Raw genomic sequence first — 19,743 nt, 5'->3', positions numbered from 1 at the left:
GAAGGGTTTTTGTTTCCTTTGCTTTACTTCAATAACTAATGTAACAACGCTGGCAATAAGGAAGGCACCTGTACTGCGTGTAGTTCTTTCAGCAGCAAGTGTTTTTAGTAGTCTCCTTTGAGACTTGCTGCTGGGAAGAGAGCAGGGAGGAGAATCACTGAAACCGTCTACTGACCTGAAGCATTGTACTCGCGGATCTCCACAAAGTCATTTGCACACTCGGGGGAGTCCTGAACATCTAGTCCTTCTAGGCTAATGGTGAGATAATGACCAGTAGGTCCCTGGAGAAACCATTCGCACAACAAATTGTCTTGATAGTGCAGCTCCGGAAATCCTACGCTTTCGATGACACCATTTTGTCCTGTCACCGTTCCACCACATATAGCTGCAAAGAGAACCACATTTCTAGTGATCCTCTCACCCCAGAACTGCACCCCATGGAATTGAGCTGCCTCTCCCACAAGACTTTAACAGCACATTGCCAAGTAGTTCGGCACAACCATACTGGGGACTGTCCTCCAGATTCTAAGTCTCTTAATCTCTCTTTTTAATTCCACCAGTCCTGGTTTGTTTTCCTTCCACAAATACTTACACCTACTGTGGATGTTGTTTGTTTTCTCTTTGTCTTACCTCTCACTGATCTAATCTCAGCCAGACAAACTCAAGTTACACACTTGGGGCTTGATTCTCATTTACATTGAAGTCTCTTTCCACTCTGGCAGTGTAAATGAGAATCAGGTCCTTTGGATCCAGATTTCAAACATCTCCAAGTCTGGCAGTGTTTTGATCATGGATTTGTGTTGGACCATTATAAACCTAAATGGCATTTGCTAAATTTGGATCCAGATTTTTAAGGTTTGGGTGATGGTTTGCATTTGGAGCCATGGGTCAGATTCCTCTCTAGATTTAACTAGGTAGAAATATTCATAGTCTATTTGTTGGTTTTGTCTTCTGCATGGCAGCGTAAAAGCAGAATCACATCCTTGGTGTTTGCTTCCTACTGCTTTTGATTCTCATTTCCAAGCCTTTCCCTGTGCTGCTGCTATGCATGGCCTGGCTTCCCATTTCACAAAGCCACCACCCTCTTTTCACGCATCTCTTGAAATTTCACTTCTTCTGTGATAACCACAAAATGTGAGTTCATAACAATAATGTAAAGAACAAATAAATTACTCCCTGTGGAATATATTGATTTTTCCGGTGCATCCTGTATGTCTGCCAATTAAACAACAGACTTTTAGATGCAGTTGCTATATTTCTCTTTATGTCCTGTGCAATGGTGATAATATTGATGGCTCTTAACAAATGACTTATTCCAACATGATTAAGAGCCATCAACAGAATCATAGAATCTCAGGGTTGGAAAGGACCTCAGGAGGTCATCTAGTCCAACCCCCTGCTCAAAGCAAGACCAGTCCCCAAACAGATTTTTGCCCCACATCCCTAAATGACCCCCTTAAGAATTGAACTCATAACCCTGGGTTTAGCAAGTCAATGCTCAAACCACTGAGCTATCCCTCCCCCCCATCACCATTATTACCTTTGCACAGGACATAAAGAGAAATACAGCAACTGCCTTGAAAAGTCTGTTATCTAATTAGCAGACATACGGGATGCACTGGAAAAACCAATATATTCCACTGGGATTCTTTTTGACCAGATACAAATTCTCTCTTAATATGTGCTGTCAATATTTTCATACAGTGGGCCCAGTCTCCACTCCCCTATATATATATATATATATATATATATATATATATATATATATATATTTGTTTTTTATATTTGAGATCAAAACATAATCAATAAAATTTTGCTTAAAACAATAAATTCCAGTTCTTTGCTACCAAGAAATATGAAGAAGAAACAGCCCCCCCCCAAGTCCTGGTTTTGAATGCTCCCAGATGAGACCAATATAATAACCAAACATTTTTCTCTGAAGGTTAGTGGCTTCATTGAACACTGACATCATTTTACATTGCCATTGGATCTGACCCAAGGGATTTATTTTACTGTTAAGTCTTTGTTGCGTGTTACTAACCCTGCCTCAGCAGCTTGAAAATCAAAAAAAAAAAAAAAAAGGTTTCTAAATGAATTATTTCATTTTCTGGCTGGCAAATATTGACTCTCCATCCCATCCCATCCCATCCTCATTTCATTATTCAACCCCATGCTGACATTATCAGCGCTCTGTTGCTTTTGCTCTGTCTTTGTTTGCCTCCCAGTACTGTTAATGTAATCAGTTATGACACTGGCATCAGGGCACCCCTCCTTTACCTCACAACTACCTGCTGTTAGGTGCTCTTCTTGCAATACGTACCTCTTCAACCCCCTTGTCATACAAATTACACTCTATTTGAACGCTGAATACCAAATCAGATTACCTGACTTTACACATCTAACCTCATTTGCAGCCATTTTCAGACCACGGTGCACCTGGTATGTAATTTGTCATACATCACTGTTTATATCACGGGCCTCTGGGCCACGGGTACTACAGCCACTTACTCCTTCTGGCCCTTTTGGTGTTGTCCCTTAGATTGCTGCAGTTTGACTATTAGGCTTATCACACTGCCCAATCCCTGTTTCCACTGCAGCAATTCTACAAGGACTTTCACATTTTGCTATGATTCCTACCTATCATTAGGGAAATAATATATTAGCATTAATTGATGTGATGATTCTGATTACATGAATCTATGGTATAGAATAATGGAAAGAGACAAAAGCTTCTGTCAACCAATCTATTTTGAATAATTTAGGGCCCAATCCTTACTGAATTAAAACTACAGGACTTGGGTCCTAAATCTTTTCTGTTCCTTTTATAGCCACAGATCAGTGACAATGCAATAAGTGGAATAACTGCTAGCATTACCTCTTGAGTACTTGGCATTGAATCCAATATGTGTGGCACTGTTGTCAGACCTAAACCTCATATACATGACAACTCCTGAAGACCTTTGAATGCCTGGCAGAGAACTTCCACACAGCTTGGCAAGCACTGGTGCACTGGAGTCAGCTCCATCACGTAATTCAAGGTAACTGAAGGCACAACTAAAATAAGAGGAACTTTTCTATTTAATTTGCAGCAACAATCCATTTATGACATTTCAGCAAGTACCTGAAACCTTCGAGCAATGAAATTTTAGATGTGGTGTGACTAGGAAAAAGGCACAGCGATAGAGCCAGACAAATTCACAGACAATAATTGATTCAAGCCCCATCATAGTGCCAGAAATACAAAATAGGTCACAATACTTCACCAAGCTCTGATAGTTGCTGATGTGAATCCTGTGACATGACTATTAACAGTAATAAAAAGGCTTTAAATAATGTCACTGTTTAATGTGCAGCATTTTTTTGAAATATTTAACCTTCAAATGATTATTTAAAAACAGATTCCCTATTCAACATCTTCAGTGACTACTGAAATAAATAACAGCAGTGGGACTGATCAAAGCTATCTATAGGGGTTCATCAAATTAAATAAGTGTGCACTCCATTATGTGGCATGTAAGAGCCAACTACTTCTTCAAAATACAAGACAGCTTCACTTATGGGGTTCTGTATAATCACCTACCAGCCTCACACAGCTATCCTGGGGCATAGGCAGGTGGAGGCATTTGTGGAGTCACATACCTGCACCAGCTTTTCTGAACCTGGCACTATTGTGGGGTGGATTCTTTGCTGGTGTATGTGACAGATAAGGCAGATTCCTGCAATATCCTGGACAAACCCTACTGAATTAAGTTAAACCTGACTGAATTCAGTTTAAGTATTTTAGGAGTTCATTGTATTAAAATGCATTTTTTGTGGGATTGTATGTCACATCTCTAGGGAGGAGACCCAACTGATAGAAACCCTGTCTGGGAAGTGCAATGAGCTTCAAAGTACTATTTGAAATGAGATGAACTTTTAAAGTTAAGTGGGTTTCCTAGGAAATACCTAGGGGAAGGGAATGTAAATTCCCCATCTCTGGACCCAAGCTTTTGAAGCTATTACCTGAGGAGAAACCCACTGTCTCAGTGCCTATTCACTTTCTCTAAGGATCAAAACCCAGACTGTATAAAGGAGATGATCACATATTCATGGTGTGCTGGTTCTGAGCCTAAGTGGCTCTGAACCTGTAACCACAGGAAAACCCCTTGATGGGGTTTGAAGGACTGCTCGCCTACCAGAGCCCTTGTTGGAGTCAGGGTTGATCTCTGATGAGCTAATTAGCATCAGTGTAAGTTCTTTTATTGTTTTTCTTTGTGATGCTTTTACCTTAAGAATAAATTTGCTTGCTTAGAAAGAGCTGTATGACAACTGAAGACAATTATGCTGTTTATAGCTTCTGAGGAAGGAAAGTAAAGCAAGCTTGCTAAGGCAGTCTGTCTTGGTGGGGAATTCATGGTGTAGACACAGAATTTTGCAGCCTGGAAATACCCCACTGAGGAGGGAGGGAGACATGTGTCTCCGCCCAAGAGAGGTGATGGCTGGGGAGTCGGAAGTCTGAGAATGAACCTTGCTCGAGGGAAAATACAAGTTAAGTTGCCTGGAACAGTTATGGTGTCAACTAGTGTAACTCCACTGAAGTCAATGGACTTCAACTGATTAGCAAATGAGGATCTGGCCCTATATGTCTTCTGCCTGCATGGCATGCAGAGAGCACAGACCAAATGAGCTGATATAGTGGTACAACCCCCCAAATGTGCTGTGGGCACTTTATGGCCATGGCCAATCATTCTGTGCTCACTGGCCACCAATCTGAGTAGGAAGGGAGCACAGGGCACAGAATTTACAGAAGTGATCCTCCTGCCATTTGAGCTTCCTCCATCCCTGTTATTGTTTTGCTGTATATCTTATTTTTAATTTCTGTCAAATATTAAAAAGGCCAGGATGTGCACTGGCAATGTCAAGGTGCAGGCACCTCTCTCAAAAGTCTTCAAAACATCCTAATTGTAAATTTTGGAGTAAATTCTATTGGGGAATTAGGGAATATACTGATATAGAAATAGAGAAAGAAAAATGAAAATGGAGTGCCTCAGAAAACGTATGCAAAATAAATGTAGCTATATACTTGGGTGAAGGTTCAATGTAAAACTGGTCTTCAAACTGCAGCTCCACTGCCCCTCCATTCGGAGCTGTTATGGTCCAGACACAGTCAGCATGCTGTGGATAGTTGTTAGGATAGTTGGGGGAAGATGCATATCCACTGGGACTGGAATCACTGATATAGATAGTCCCTCCACAGGCTAGGAAAGAGAAGTTTAAGAACAACAGGTTAAAGAAAATGTGTGAGATGTTCAAAAACAAACAAGGATCAACTTCTGCTGGTGAGAGAGACAAGCTTTCGAGCTGCACAGAGCTCTTCTTCAGGTCTGCGCTGAAGAAGAAGAGCTCTGGCTAGCTCAAAAATTTGTGTCTCTCTCACCAACAAAAGTTGGTTCGATAAAAGGTATCACCTCACCCACCCTGTCTCTCTAATATCCTGAGACCAACATGGCTATAACAACACTGTATACAAAATAAGTAAGTCATCCATATACTTAGTCACAGGTTCTTTTCAATGGATTATATTCATCACAAACAAATATACTCTCATTTTTGCTGTTGAATGATACTATAGCACAGTTAAACCTAGATTTTCTGGCCTGCTTGTTAACCAACAGCCCATTTATTCCATGAAAATTAATACAACAGTCCCCTGATGACTGCACTGACTGACACTCTGCTCCCATAGTGATCCTAGACTCAGATAAGCGTGAAAAGGAAAACCTTATATGCTTTATTCCTGAAGAATTCCTAACATCTGGAAAACTGAAGTTAAGGATTGGATCATTCGATGCTTTTTGTGAAGCACCCTCACTTTCACTTTCCAAAACAATTGAAATGTAAAACTCAAGACAATATGAAATCCAGTGAGAAAAGACATTCAAAGTAAACTCAAGAATTTGTTCAGTTTCTTTGCCCTACTAAGATACTTTTATTTAGCAGTGTAGTGGGGCGGCTGCCAAGTGGAGAACGGCCAAGCTAGGCTGGTTGGAGTAGCAGCCACAGCTGTGGCCAGCTCAGTTAGGGCCCAGCTGGCCCTGATAAGAGGGCTGTGGGCCAGAAGCTGGAGCAATCTCTTTCTAGTGGTAGAGAGGGAAGGACCTGGCTGCCTGAGAGCTCAGGGTACAGAGAACAGAACAGAGCAGGGCTGGGGAAGGGCCAGAGGAGCTGGGGAGCTCCAGGCTTGCAAATCCCTAGGCTGTGGGCCTTTATAAAAGGCCAAAAGAGGCACTGGGGTTGCAGAGGCTGCAGCCCAGGGTTAGGCAGGGGCAGCTGGTCCAAACCCCTGGCCAATGATGAGTTGCCCTTACAGACTGCAGTTTGCCCCAGTAAGAGGGGCCTAGATGATGATTGGCAGTAGCCACTGAGGCAAGGTGTGTGGAGAGGGTGGGGGTTCCCCTGGGAGGAGAGTCTCAGGGAGTGGGGGTACTGCTGGGACAGAACCCTGAGGTAAAGGGCACTGGGGTCTGGGAGGGACACAGGACTGGTGGCAGGTAAGACACCAGCCTGCAGAGGGTGCGCTGTATGCTGGAAAAGAGCTAATTCCCAGATGACCAGTAGGAGGCACCGTGCCAGTGAATAATCCCTTTGCTACAAGCAGCTAACAACTTCATGATTAAAATACAGTTTAGGAATGCTAATGAATACAGTCATTCAATCCAGGTCTCTAAAGTGAAGTGCTAGAAATATATATGTATATGCTTAGCTCCTACTATGCATGGAATTTCCAATTGAAGGAGTAGAAAGAAAAAGAGGAGTTACAAACTTGAGAGTGAGTGAGGACGCTAGTAGGTTACCTTAGTTCTGTTTAATCAACATCATTTAAATAAGAGCTCCAAATGTCCTAAGACATGTGTTTGCCTGAAATACTTTGGGAACAGCTGAAGATGCCAGGCCTCTGATTTATACCAGCTGAGGATGTGGCCTGCCACCTCTTCATTCTCTCAAAAATGCCAGTTCCTGCAGGGGATGTTATTTTCTCAGCTGAGGAGGAAACTTTTGTGGAATGTTATCATTTCTGCCAATGCACTGGGTCACACTCATTTCTGCTGTAACTCACTATTTGCAGTATGTAGCAGGAAGAGGCAAGATTCTAACTTGCCTTCCCTCCCTGTGTTAACTGTTGAAGTCTCCTGCTAACCTGTGTCCAACTTCCCCTATTTCCCAGATGCAGGCGAGAGATAGCTTCAACCCAACCACAGGGAAACTAGAGATACTACTAATAAAAAGTGTTTTATTAACATAACGTCAGGATTAGAACCCAGGTCTGCTGAGCCTGGGACAACTGATGTTCCCACAGTGCAGCAAGCCAAGGAGCACTGTGGAGAATAGGCGCCACAGGCAGTACTACCCAGAGAAGCCAGAGTGACAATACCCTGCAGCTGGAGTTACCACCTCTGAAATGCAAAAAAACCCCAGCACCCACCGTCCCACAAGGCAAGCCTGCTGCAACCTCAACTTCCAGCCATAAGGCAACTCTGCAACTCTCCCCCCACCTCCCACTTCAACAGCCACTTATCTAGACAGATAACACATACGGATAAAATTGATAATATCATTTTTCTTACTTAAACTGCATAAGTGGTAACACTGCAGCATCTTTAGCTGGACACAGAAACTTTTAACATTAGATATCCCAGTGCATTGCGATAACAATGCAAATCTTTAGACCTATGTAAAAAAACTGGCAGATTAAATAATTTTTCTGGCAACTGGCAAATACATAAAAAAACTGGCCAGGTCGATCAAATACTGGCTAGGTGATAACCCTAACTGTGGCCCTCTGATTGGCCATCACTCTTTTTAACCCTGGAAGGTACCCCAGGAGGTTGTCTGGGCAACAGCAAAGACTTTGGGCCTGTTGTGACTCTAGACCTCACCTTGTCTCTTGATCTCAGGACTCTGATCCTGACTCTTGCCTCCTGATTCTAGCCTGATGCTACCTCTGATCTTCAGTCTCCAACCTCAGCCTGACTTTGACCCTGACTCTTGCTTATTGAACCCGGTTCTAGCGATTCCTCCAACCTCTGCTCACTGACTACCGTCCTTGACATGTAGACAACCTACAATCTGGTCCCTTACAAATATGTGGAATACTTATGCAGTGAGCATTTCAAATAACTTACACAGAAGGCATTTTTGCTGATATTTGTTTTTTAATCAGATTACAGTATCTCCATGCTAAGTACAGTTGTAGCTGTTTTGGTCCCAGGATATTAGAAAGACGAGGAGGGTGAGGTAATATATTTTATTGAACCAGCTTCTGTTAGTGAGAGAGACAAGCTTTCAAGCCATACAGAGCTCTTTTTCAGGTCTGGGAAAGGTGCTCCCAGTGTCACAGCAAAATGCAATGTGGAACAGATTGTTTAACATAAGGAGCTTAAATTCATTACTCGGCTAGATACTAAAAATCATGGACTGAACAGACACTGGATTTATGGCTTATTACTGGAATTGGAATCCACTAACCCCCTCCTCTTGTCCTATCACTGCAGAAGTGTTAGCGGGCCACTCTGCCCTAAATGCTCGCTTACACTATGTGCTAACTACTCATGCTAAACAATCTGTTTCACTTGCATTTTGCTGTGACACTGGAGCACCTTCCCTAGACCTGAAGAAGAGCTCTGTAGGGCTTGAAAGCTTGTCTTTCTCTAAGGACTGACGTGGGTCCAATAAAAGATATTACCTCACCCACCTTGTCTCTTCAGGTTAAGTCACTTATTATAAGAATTGTGTTTCTGAAAGAACAAATTTTATGGTTTTTTTTCTACTAATTTTCAGAATTTGTGTTGGATTTTGACACTCACCCAGACTCTTAGCCTCATACTTCAGTTTGAACCCTTGGCCCGCATGACTGCTGTCAGAAATGAAGTGGACAAAGAGCTGATTGTCTGTAGTGTACAAGGCAGAAAAAGAGCTGCTACCACAAAACCGCCCGTTCCTTCCAATGGTCCCCAAAGGTGGGGCAGAGTCATCCAGTCCATTTTTAAGCTAGAAGGAAATTGTTAAGGTTGTTCAAGCATACGCTGTAAACCTTAAGGAAGCTCTAGCAGATATAAGAACAAACCCAAACAACAATCTTGAAAAAAGCATTTCTCCCTTTAATTCACTGTACCAGTAAATCGGCATCTCTAAATAAAGCTTTGAAAGATAGCAAGACCATTCTAAATGATATTTTGTCACTTTCCTGTTGTTAATAATACCACAACATATCGGAGCCCTAGTCATGGGCCAGTATATTCTGTTTCTGGAACCCAAGTGACAACACCCACAGCTGATCAGCTCACCTCCAAGTAGTCCCCATGGCTGCAAGAAGCATCCTCGCTCTGAACTTCGAAGGGTTGTTCAAAATGGACAACGATAACAAACCCACTGGTAACCAATACATGCCAGGAACAATTGAGATTGGGAGCATAGGCCTGAGGATAGTTGGGGGATGTGATCACTCCCCTGTCGGCATGCAAATAGCCACCACAACCTGAATGAAGGGAAATGAGATAAAGAAGAAAAAATCATCTTAAATTATTACAAAAATGTCTTCAAAATCACTGTGATAAGCCAAATGCCGAACAGTTGTGTGGGATGTGCATTAGTGGACATCCTGAATAACCTGCCCACTTCCAGGCCACATGCAGGTCCAGGCTGTATGCTGACACACAACAAACAGACCTGGCTTTTTAGTATGGCAGACAAATGAGTAATGCACTGTGCTTGATGCATGTGGGGAGGAGAGGCATAGGTGTCTTTATGCCATCTTTCCTCATGCTTTCTTCTCAGTACCAAATCAGGGGGCTGCTGTACCCTAAACTGGCCCCCAGTGCAGGTTGTAAGTTGGAGCAACCTCAAAGCTGTCCACTCAAGACACTGACATGCCCCTCCCTGCTCCTGCCCCCCTTGGAATGCACTCTACAGCAGTCTGTGTGTTTGGGGAGTGGGGCGGTCAGAACTGCTCACAAGCATCTGGCTGCAGCAGAGGATTTCCATATGAAAGAAGAATCTTCAACTCTTGCCATGAGGCATCTTTGTCCTTGTGGGGCCTTAAAAGGGTCCAAGGATCTGGCCCTGTATCTATTTTGTGTGTGTGCTTGGATTCATTTATTTGCATCTCCAAGTCGTAGGTTCCCTTCCCTTTCTTTCTCCGCTTCCCCATCTCTCAACAATTGCAGCTTGTTTTTTAGCTAGAACCAGCCTTCATATTTTCTTAGTATATTTTGCAATTCTTAACCATAATTCTTAACTGTTGTAATATTTCTTCATGCGCTTGTACATTTTCCAGGCTACAATATTTGTTTTTCAGGACAAAGGTGATTTTCAGATCTGAAGAGAGTTCCATAACAGTAGAACACTGGACAAGGGACAAAGTTTACCTTAAGAACATGTGTTTTTGGAATATATTAACAGATGCTTCATGCAATTACTTGGATAGATTGCTGACAGTTGTGGCAGGTAGCTATGCTAAAAATGTAGGCTATAACTACTTCCTTCCTCATTCAGCTTTCAGCGGCAAGACAGATTAAAGATAAATTTGAAAAAAAAAACCCACAACTTACTTTTGTGATAAGAAGCATTGAACCCAGCACCAGTGACACTTGCATCTGTGGTGAACTGAATGAACAAGGCCTCTCCAGTAGATCTTATTGGCCCAGGTGTGTCTCGACCACATATGGTGGCCAGCACTGGGGCAACGCTATTGTCTCCTAAGGTTAAAAGAGGAAATATCAGTATTAAAAATACCAGAAGTCTTAATTTTTTAACAGTATTTCAGTCAAAGTTGTTCACACATTTTTCTGGACTATCACCATCTTGTGTTGCTTGTTGCTTGATATTTGCCTGCACATAGCTTCAGCACAGAAGAATATTCATTTTGGAACAGGTTCCTGTGACTGATAAACTGAAGCAAAATTTGATTTTTCGGATGTATTTATTTATTTTAATTACACACACACTAGACAAGGATTTTTTATAAACTGGGGCTCTCTGTGTATTTCACACTGTCAGATGGTACCAAGATTTCTCACCATCTCTGATGACAAGTTTGTCGTAGTTGCATGAACTATGAGATTCTATATCTAGGGCCAGGATGTTGAACTCTACAGTGGATTCTGGAGCTCTGATAAGCCAGGTACAGACAGCAAAATTTCTGTAGTTGCTGGGCCAGTCTGGTGAGAAGAGGAATGAAGGGGTTTCTCCAGTCACGGCAACACCACCACATCCACCTGCTGTGCAAAAAGAAATAAACATTAAAAGTCTTCTTTTATAAAATTAAAGTGTTTCTTCTTTATCATCTAATTTGACAGTCCCTCACTGAACACAGTATGAAAACTACAATGGTGCTATATGTCAATACAATGTTAAAGTACTTCTGCAAGCACACTTAGGTGTTGGTTTGAAAATAGGAACCGTAGCTGGCACACAAGTCAATCTTAACTTTGTCCAGTTTAACTTGCTCAGATACAATAGATTCATGTTCTCATTTCTTACAATAGGTAGATATCTCACACAAGAGACATATATTCATACTGAACTTCTTTTCCTTTGCTTATAGGATATTTTGGATCAAGCACGTCCTGTATGTCCCTGAAGGTCTGCGCAGAGTTGAATCTCAGGGTTTCTAAACGGCATCACATGAGGTTGTTAGTCATCTTCCTTATGCAAGTGACAAACCCTTCAAGAATATTATTTCAAGGAGGAAACTTTTCCACATAAGCATGCAAAATATTTGTCCCTCCTAAAATGCCAGAAAGGGCTTGAGAATCCTTAACCCCTCCAATGAAGCCTGAGCTTCACTTTTAAAACAACGTAACAAAACTGCATTTGGAGGGAGATACAACAATACAAATCAACAAAAATAATAATGATGATCAGTAACAATGGTAACACAGGTCTCCCCTGCATTACACCAGGTGCCCTTTAATGGGAACAGGATTTAGTGCCTCACCAATATTATCACTCAACAAACTAACCAATAGTGCCATTTTCAGAGACAAACCTCTAGCAATGGTATACGTAGTGGCTGGAGAAGCTTCCATTGCATACCAGTCCAAAAGGAAACCCTTTCCATTCACAGAAGAATCGGACTGGAACTGGATTGTGATAGAACTGCCAGAGGAGATGAATGATGAAGGGACAATACCACAGTATGTGGCGATAAGACGGAAATGGGTGCTGGGCCCATCGTAGATCTGTAAGCAGAAAAAGAGAGCAGAGCAGAAATGGTATTTTTCTGTCCCTACCATATCCAGCAAAGTAATGGAAAATCACTGTTACTATGGTTTTAATTTTGAGTGTTTGGGGCTGGTTAAGGCTGACAGTAGTGAAAATGAAACCAGTGAAGTGTGGCCAACGTCACTGCAAAGTTCCTGATGCTGGCACCATTGTAAACTGGACTCGTGAGGAGGATATTCCCATCTTCAAATAAATGAGATAGAACTGAAGCTTCAGCCCCCTAATTCCATTGTAGATAATAAAAGATATTGGTAACAGCCCTTTTGTTTCACCCGCAACATATGGTGCTTCCCCACCAGAAGGATCAATATTGAAGCCATCAAACTCAACTCATTGCCCATTATAGACTGTTCTTCCAACACATTAACTGGCTTTTCATCTGTAAAACACCACTGATGTACTGTTCTTCGCTGAGGAAGAAATAATAAAATGCATTCTTCAGGAAATTTCTTTTGATCCCCATAAATATTTTAAGTAGCACTTTGCAAGCCAAAAATCTCAATGTGTTCAAGATGCTTTTGTGTTACTAGTGGTCAGAACCAACTATGTAGCCCCAAAGTGAATGCAAGACAGAGAAGACTGGAAAGAAGATTCAAAATATTAACGTATGGATCAGCTCCTCAGCTGGTGTAAATCATCATAGCTTGAAGCCAATGGAGTTATGCTGATTTATACCTGCTGAATATCTAGCTCAGTGATTTGAGCATCAAGAACTTGTTAGGCTCAATGGAAAGAAAGAAAAAAAAATCCAGGTTGTTAAAATATGAGACAAGATGGAAAGAAGAGAAGTAACGTGTGTGTTAGTGAACTACTTGTAAATGTCTGGTTATAAAAGGGGATTAAACCAAAGGCCAATCATAGGATCAACAATCATAGAGAGGGAAACAAATTCTGAAACAGAGTCATACTAATGTAAGTTGAGAGAGAGAATCAAAGCAGAGAAATGATAAACGGGATGCATGCAGTATGTTACTGTTGTTACTAAGCTTTAGTTTGCACTGTGTTTCATTATGTTTTTAAATATGAAAGCTAAATTCATACCTTATTGGAATCACACCATGGCCGCATTTGGCCCTGATAGCTTGAAAAAAGTCTAAAGTCCAGATTATGACTTGGACTACAAAACCATGCAGAGGAGAAAGGGGGAGTACCAACTGCCCAATTCAGCTGAGCAGATAGCAGGTGATGTAACTTGCTACTGATATAGGCCAGCAACAAATTATTAATTCTCCAGAGCAAAGAAGAAGCAAGAGCTTGTTCAAGGCTGTGCCTAAAGGCACAATCTAGCCCTATTATATGATCCTTCCCATTGACAGTGGCCAAAAAATTTTTCAAACTGAGGCGAGGCTACTATAAACACTTACACATGTGTAAAAATAAATACGTGTCCATGTTTCCAGGATCAATGCCTTAAATTCCTAAAGTTAATATTTAAATCCACATTTAGGCATTTACATAAAGGTGGCTAGATTTTTGGAAGTGTCAAATAGATAAATACAACTCCTACTCTTTTCAGTTGGAACTGTATTGACATAGCATTTCTGAAGCTCCTGAATTTGAAAATGTTAGGTTGTGCCTTTAGTAACCTATTTTTGTCAGCCTATAAAATATTTTAAATGCCCAGCAGGGCAATATCTGATGTTGCCTACTAGTGAGGAAACGTGCATGTAACACTATCTAGATTCAGTAATTATTCAAAAGGAATGAAGGAAAGCAAATGGCCTAAACTGGACCTTTGAAAACATTTCCCAAGCCTCACTTCACCTGCTTTATTCATTATTTCTAAGACAATTTATAAAAAGAATCTACCAAAATGACCTCACCTTTAACTTGTCAGTAGAGCAACTGTTACGATCTTCAATGTCCATCTCCAGGATCTGACCGTGGATAACATGAGAAGCATTGACACTTATCATCCACTGGTAATTGGAGTTGTGAGGGTAGTTTCTGGGCCACAATGGAGAAGCAATTTGCCCACTATTTCCCACAATATCATTCCCAAATACTGAAAAACAAGAAGGAGCCTACTAATGATAATGTTTCTCACAACAACTTAATTTTAAAGAGTAAACTTGGCAATTGGGTCAAGGAAGGCCCATGGAAGGAAAATGACTTGTCCAGGGTCAGCCAGCAGGCCAGTGGCAGAGCCAGGAAGAGAGCCCAGGTATCCTGAGTCCCAGTCTTGTGCTCTACTAGGCAACACGGCCTCTGTATAATTTTATTTCTAATTCTGACATCCAAAATATACTTATATAAAATGTAGTCAGGCATACAAGAGCCCTGTGCAGTCATGTTACAGATAGGGCAGGTATTCAATAACATTTTGTGTACATTTTAAAAATATTTTGGGTGAAATCCTGGTTCCATTAAAGTCAGTCAGAATTTTGCCAGGATATCATCCTTTATTTTTAAATATACCATTTCCCCCTTATTCTTGGAAGTGCTCTGAAAAATGGTAATTTATTTTTCAGTGAAATAATATTTACTTACAGTGAGCAAAATTGGCCCTAAAGCCAACATCACTGCCTGAGCCATCAGAGACAAATTTGACCCACAAGATGTGCCCAATGATGGACGTGTAATTCAAATGTAAGGAGTCCCCACAGTATCGTCCCACCATCTCGCCAGTGTCATTCCCTTTGCGAATCTCCAGATAATCCTTGGTGCAGCCTTCACTATTTTCCAGCTGGAATGTTCTGTTTGAGTTGCAAAAAGCAGAACCATTAAGATTATTGTATATGTATTATAGAAACACACTGCAGAATCTGCCATACTAGATCAGACCATTCATCCAACTACAATCTGATGTCCTTCCCTTCAGCAATGGACAATACTAACACTAAAAAAGAAGTAACTCCCCACCCTAGCCAGCAAAACAACAAAACCCTTCCATAAACCATAATACATGTAGTCAATTTTGCAATGCTGTATGCAGTGGAAAAATAACTTCCTCACCCCATATATCTTTAGTTTGCATAACTAAGGTTTCATCTCTTAAAGAGTTTTTTGGTTCTCAAAAGTAGTACAAGGTATTTGACATGCCCATGTTACATATAGTAGATTTTTTGTATAGTGTTGAGGTTACATTTAGAGTCATATTGGATGTATAGAATAGTGAAACATATGAGACTCAAAACTATACTTACATCACTGTGTATCAATGTGTGCCCACCTTCATTTACTTGCAGATTTCCAGTGCACTCTCTGAGGATGGAGTAATTTCAAAAGGCCAAATACTTACTTGAAGTTTATCTAACATTATGAAATCTTATCTCCTCTTCTCCGTACCTTCTCTACTTTTTTTTTTACTTTTAGGGCTTCAGATATGCCAAAGCCCCTCCCTACTCGCTCCATTTTCTACAATCCACTTCACTTTGAATACTTTTATCTCTTTCTGTCTTTTGTCTGCTGAGCATGAGGTCAGTTGAACTCTGAGGCTTTCCCATCATCAGTGTGCAGTGTACGTCAACAATAGGGATTATCTGGAGCAGTGGTTTGCAACCTGGGGTCCACAGACCACATCTAAGATTTCCAAAGGGGTCTGCACCTCCATTTGAAATTGTTGAGGAGTCCTCAAAGGAAAAAAGGTTGAAACCTACTGGTCTGGAGGGTGTAAGATTGAGAATTGAGGTACCAGGTATTTGCTGAGCTCTATATGTAGAAGAGGACTCATAAGCAGAAGATCCATTGCAGACTGCAAGGGCATGAGAGGCTGTGACCAAAAGAAACCGCTGAATTCCCACCCTACCACTACTGTAATAATCTTCATACAAAATGGGCCTTATGAGGTATCATTTGAAAACTAATAACTCACTGGTCAATATCATGGTGAAATGGAGGTAGCAATATTGTAAGTAAAAAGTTATAAATTCCCCCTGTATGATGTTAGTAGAACATGTTGAAAACCAGACAGTCCTGCCTAGGCAAAAGTTGTTAAATAGGTCTGTCCTAAAAATGGGAATGTGTGTTTACCTCAGTTTACATATAAGTAGTAAACGGGGCCAGCAAAACAGCAGGGGCCGCAGATGGCAGGAAACAGAACAATTTGCATTTTAGCAAACACAGGTGGGGGAAGGAAGAGCATGGAACTTCCTTCGTTACCAGACTCCACATTGCCTTCCTCACTTCAAAGTTTCACTGGACTACAAAAGAAAGGGGCATAACCCCAAAAGTTCTCTCTCTGTCACCTAAGAAGTGAAAGGCACCAGTATCACCGGGCCTGTGGGAGACATCCTGACCAAGGAAAGGGTCAGTCACCATCTTGCTGGAAGACTGGGAGTGAGAAAGGCCATCTTGAACAAAGCCTTGAACCAAAACTTGCTGGATTAATTTTTAGATTTTTAGACGCATGTTTTTACTTTTATTTGCTGGTGACCATTTCTAACTTTATCTCTTATACCTGAATTCACCTCAAATCCTCTCTGCTTCCATTAATAAACTTGTTCTATTTTTAATCTAAACCAATCCAGTGCAGTGTTTAAACTGGTAACTCCAGTTAAAGTAACAAACTTAAATATTTACCCATTACAGGGGCAACAAACCTCAATATCTGAACAGTCCAGGAGAGAGTTGGGCAGTGCAGAAAACAAATTTTTTGGAAAATTTGGGGTTGGGGTCACCCTGAAAGTAGTAACCAAGGCTGGTAGAATGCAAAGTGGAGCTGTGGGGCTGTAGACAGACTGCTGGGATCAGAGCTGCTGAACCAGGCTGTCTAGTACACAGACACTCAGGTTGAGCCCTGCATGCTGGTAAGCTGCTTGTGAACAGCCTAGATTGGGATCTACAATAGTAAAGCATGGTGAGGTACCTCAGGTTATGCAGCAGGCAGTGACACAATCCTCACTGGTCTGGACTGCATCTTGGAATGTGACAACAGCCGACTGGAAGTGGCCGGGAGATCAGGGGAAGTGAAGTAGAGGTTGCATGGGCCAGAGGATCTTGGTGGAAGTTGTGAGGAATTGCTTTTTAGAATTAGAGCTGTGTAATGTGTTTGCCTCATACCAGGCAAAACTGGAATAAGACTAGGTGAACATACCTCCCAAGAAAGCACAGCGAGCTCTCCTAATGGGAGCCTGGGCTACTGTGGGAATGGGGCCTATGGCAAGGGATGTGGGGAATCTGGGTGGATTCCTGACTAAGCCTGCTGGGCTTGTATAATTTTACTTTGAGTTTCAACTTGTGTCCCCAGGTTTGTGTGAATCTCAACCTCAAATAAAGTCAAGGGTTGAGCTGCACAGAAAAAAAAAAGAAGAAAAAAGACAAGGAGGTTCAACCAAATGTATGTGATTGTTAGTAACTCCCATTAAAACTGAACCAAATCCTTTGGAAGAGATTTTACGTTAGTGCAAAAAGGATGAGCAGGTTCAATCTGTTTTTTAAATAACTCTGTTCCTAAATCTCTAATTACTGCAGCAACTGATCAGAATGCTAGATAGAAGCTAAAATATCACTGCATTTCTTATTGAGTTATGTTGAATCAACCCAGTATCCTTTTCAAAAGCCAGTCATGAATATAGCAATAAAGATCCCAGAAAGTGACTTCTACAACTAATGCACAAATATCTCTGCTTTCAAATTCTGGTCACTCATCCCCCCTTCCTTCAGGCCTGAATATATCCATATGTCTCCAGTGTACAGACCCACTATGAAACAGTTCCAACTACCCATATGGATACACTTTGGATAAATTTAGAGCAAACCCTCAACTTGCAAGACAGGCAATTTTGTAAGACCAATATAAAGATGATGAATACCTCATGGCAAAGAAACTTTATAAAATCCCAGTATTCAACTAACTAAAATAAATATCTCCTTGCTATAGACTGCCCAAAAATCTCCTAGCATTTCTTGATTTGGCCTTTTGGTTACATGAAACTAATGAACAGGGATTACATCCACTGAGGATCACACATTACAATTGTATGTGTATTGCACAAAGTGTATCTGGTTCACACTATACACTTGTTTTGGTTAAGAAAGTTGTTATTTGTTATTGTCTTTAGCAATTAACTTGAAAAATGTTTCTCAGATTACAGTGCTTTCACCCCATTTCTCCGAGGAAGAATTTATAACAGTGTGTCCATTTCTGTGGCTAGCAAAGCAATGTTTCCGTGATAACTACATCATATACAATAAGTATATTTCTGGGTGTGTGTTACTTGTACACTAATTAACTGCAAATATAAATTCTAGTGTTGCTTTTCTTTTCCAACTGACCTGCTCTGTCAAGGGTCAGTATTCTGTTTCTTGGCACCAAACAATGTTTAATGCTATGAAATAGACAAGCTTAGAAATTAACATCGTGGGCAAAGAGTGGCATAACTGCATCTTGTTAAAGTTATCTGGATTGTTTTCCGGATCATACATAAATTTCTGGTCTCATATCTTCTAAGGAAAGTACTTAGACAGGAAGGAAGGTGTACTCCTAGCAAGACTCACTTAGTTCCTGTTTTATCTCCATCTTTGTGATTTGACACAGCTGCAGAAGTAAATCTGAGGCCTTTAATTCAACATGAAACCAATTATTGCAACTTATTAAGAATATGGACACTTTATACTCTCCAGATATACAGTAGTATGAGATACCTGCCAATAACCAAAAAAGAATTGAAAAGGTTTTCATTTGCAAAAGGGTCTAAAAAGACAAAAGATGCAGTGATGCTGAATTTCCTCTTGTTCATAAGGAACCCTTTAGCACCCCATGATACTCTCCGACAATGCACCATCTAGTTATATAATATTGTATAATGTCCCTAGTATAAATGACCACCAATAAGGGAGAAAACTGACTGTAAGCTCCTGTGGCCACTGCTGTGTTCTCTTTCTAAGTTATTTTGGACACACTGATACAGTTTTACATGCTGGTAATTACATTTCCTACTAAACACAGTGCTTCCTTCCTGCAGCTCCATTAAAAGGCTGAACAATAACCCTTGGAACGGATTTACATGAAAGACAGCTGAAGCCGGTTGCCAGGGGAGCTGACAATCTTCCAGATACATTCCGTGTCCAAAGGATAAGATTCAGGATAGTTAGGGCTGTTGAAGGCTCCTCTGTCCATGTGGAAGATACCGCCACAGGCTGAAATGAGAAAGACAGAACAGAGACTGAAGACTACGTGGAAAAGATACCTTGGGCAGAAGTGGGCTAACTCACTAAGTCAGAGGGAAAAAACGTTGAAACAACAATGGATATCCCTTTCTCCCCATTTGTTAACTTCTTGGCATCAGTGGACAGAGCACTGGTTTAAGATCCCCAGAAGGAAATCCCAGCTTCAGGAATCAAATCCTTAAACATGCTAAATCCAGTAAGGCACAGAGCTGGCTACTGATGACTTACAGATAAAAAGAAAGGGCCCAGCTAGCAGAGGGAGTGAAAGTGTTTGGAAATTTGAGATTTGTCGAAGGTTTGAGCCATCTCTCCTTGGGATGGCAGAGCTGGAAGCACACTGAGGCAGCAGCTTTCTCCATTCGTAGGTGGAAA

The 19,743-nt window shown here is 41.2% G+C and overlaps 1 protein-coding gene across 1 annotated transcript in view; it reads right to left on the bottom strand.

Moving 5' to 3' along the window:
* The window catches only part of CUBN (cubilin), a 223,416-nt gene that overhangs the window by 66,539 nt on the left and 137,134 nt on the right, over positions 1 to 19,743 (bottom strand). Inside the window, 11 exon segments of the mRNA XM_075062312.1 lie at positions 176 to 385; positions 2,876 to 3,054; positions 5,063 to 5,237; positions 8,844 to 9,027; positions 9,324 to 9,514; positions 10,587 to 10,733; positions 11,055 to 11,252; positions 12,026 to 12,218; positions 14,085 to 14,266; positions 14,752 to 14,957; positions 19,209 to 19,341. Coding sequence (XP_074918413.1) covers positions 176 to 385; positions 2,876 to 3,054; positions 5,063 to 5,237; positions 8,844 to 9,027; positions 9,324 to 9,514; positions 10,587 to 10,733; positions 11,055 to 11,252; positions 12,026 to 12,218; positions 14,085 to 14,266; positions 14,752 to 14,957; positions 19,209 to 19,341 — 1,998 coding nt within the window.

Source organism: Chelonoidis abingdonii, chromosome 2, assembly GCF_003597395.2.
Source record: "Chelonoidis abingdonii isolate Lonesome George chromosome 2, CheloAbing_2.0, whole genome shotgun sequence".
In the NCBI taxonomy this organism is placed as follows: Eukaryota; Metazoa; Chordata; order Testudines; family Testudinidae; genus Chelonoidis; species Chelonoidis abingdonii.
Note: the sequence above shows the minus strand (reverse complement) of the source record. Positions and strands in the feature narration are given on the sequence as shown.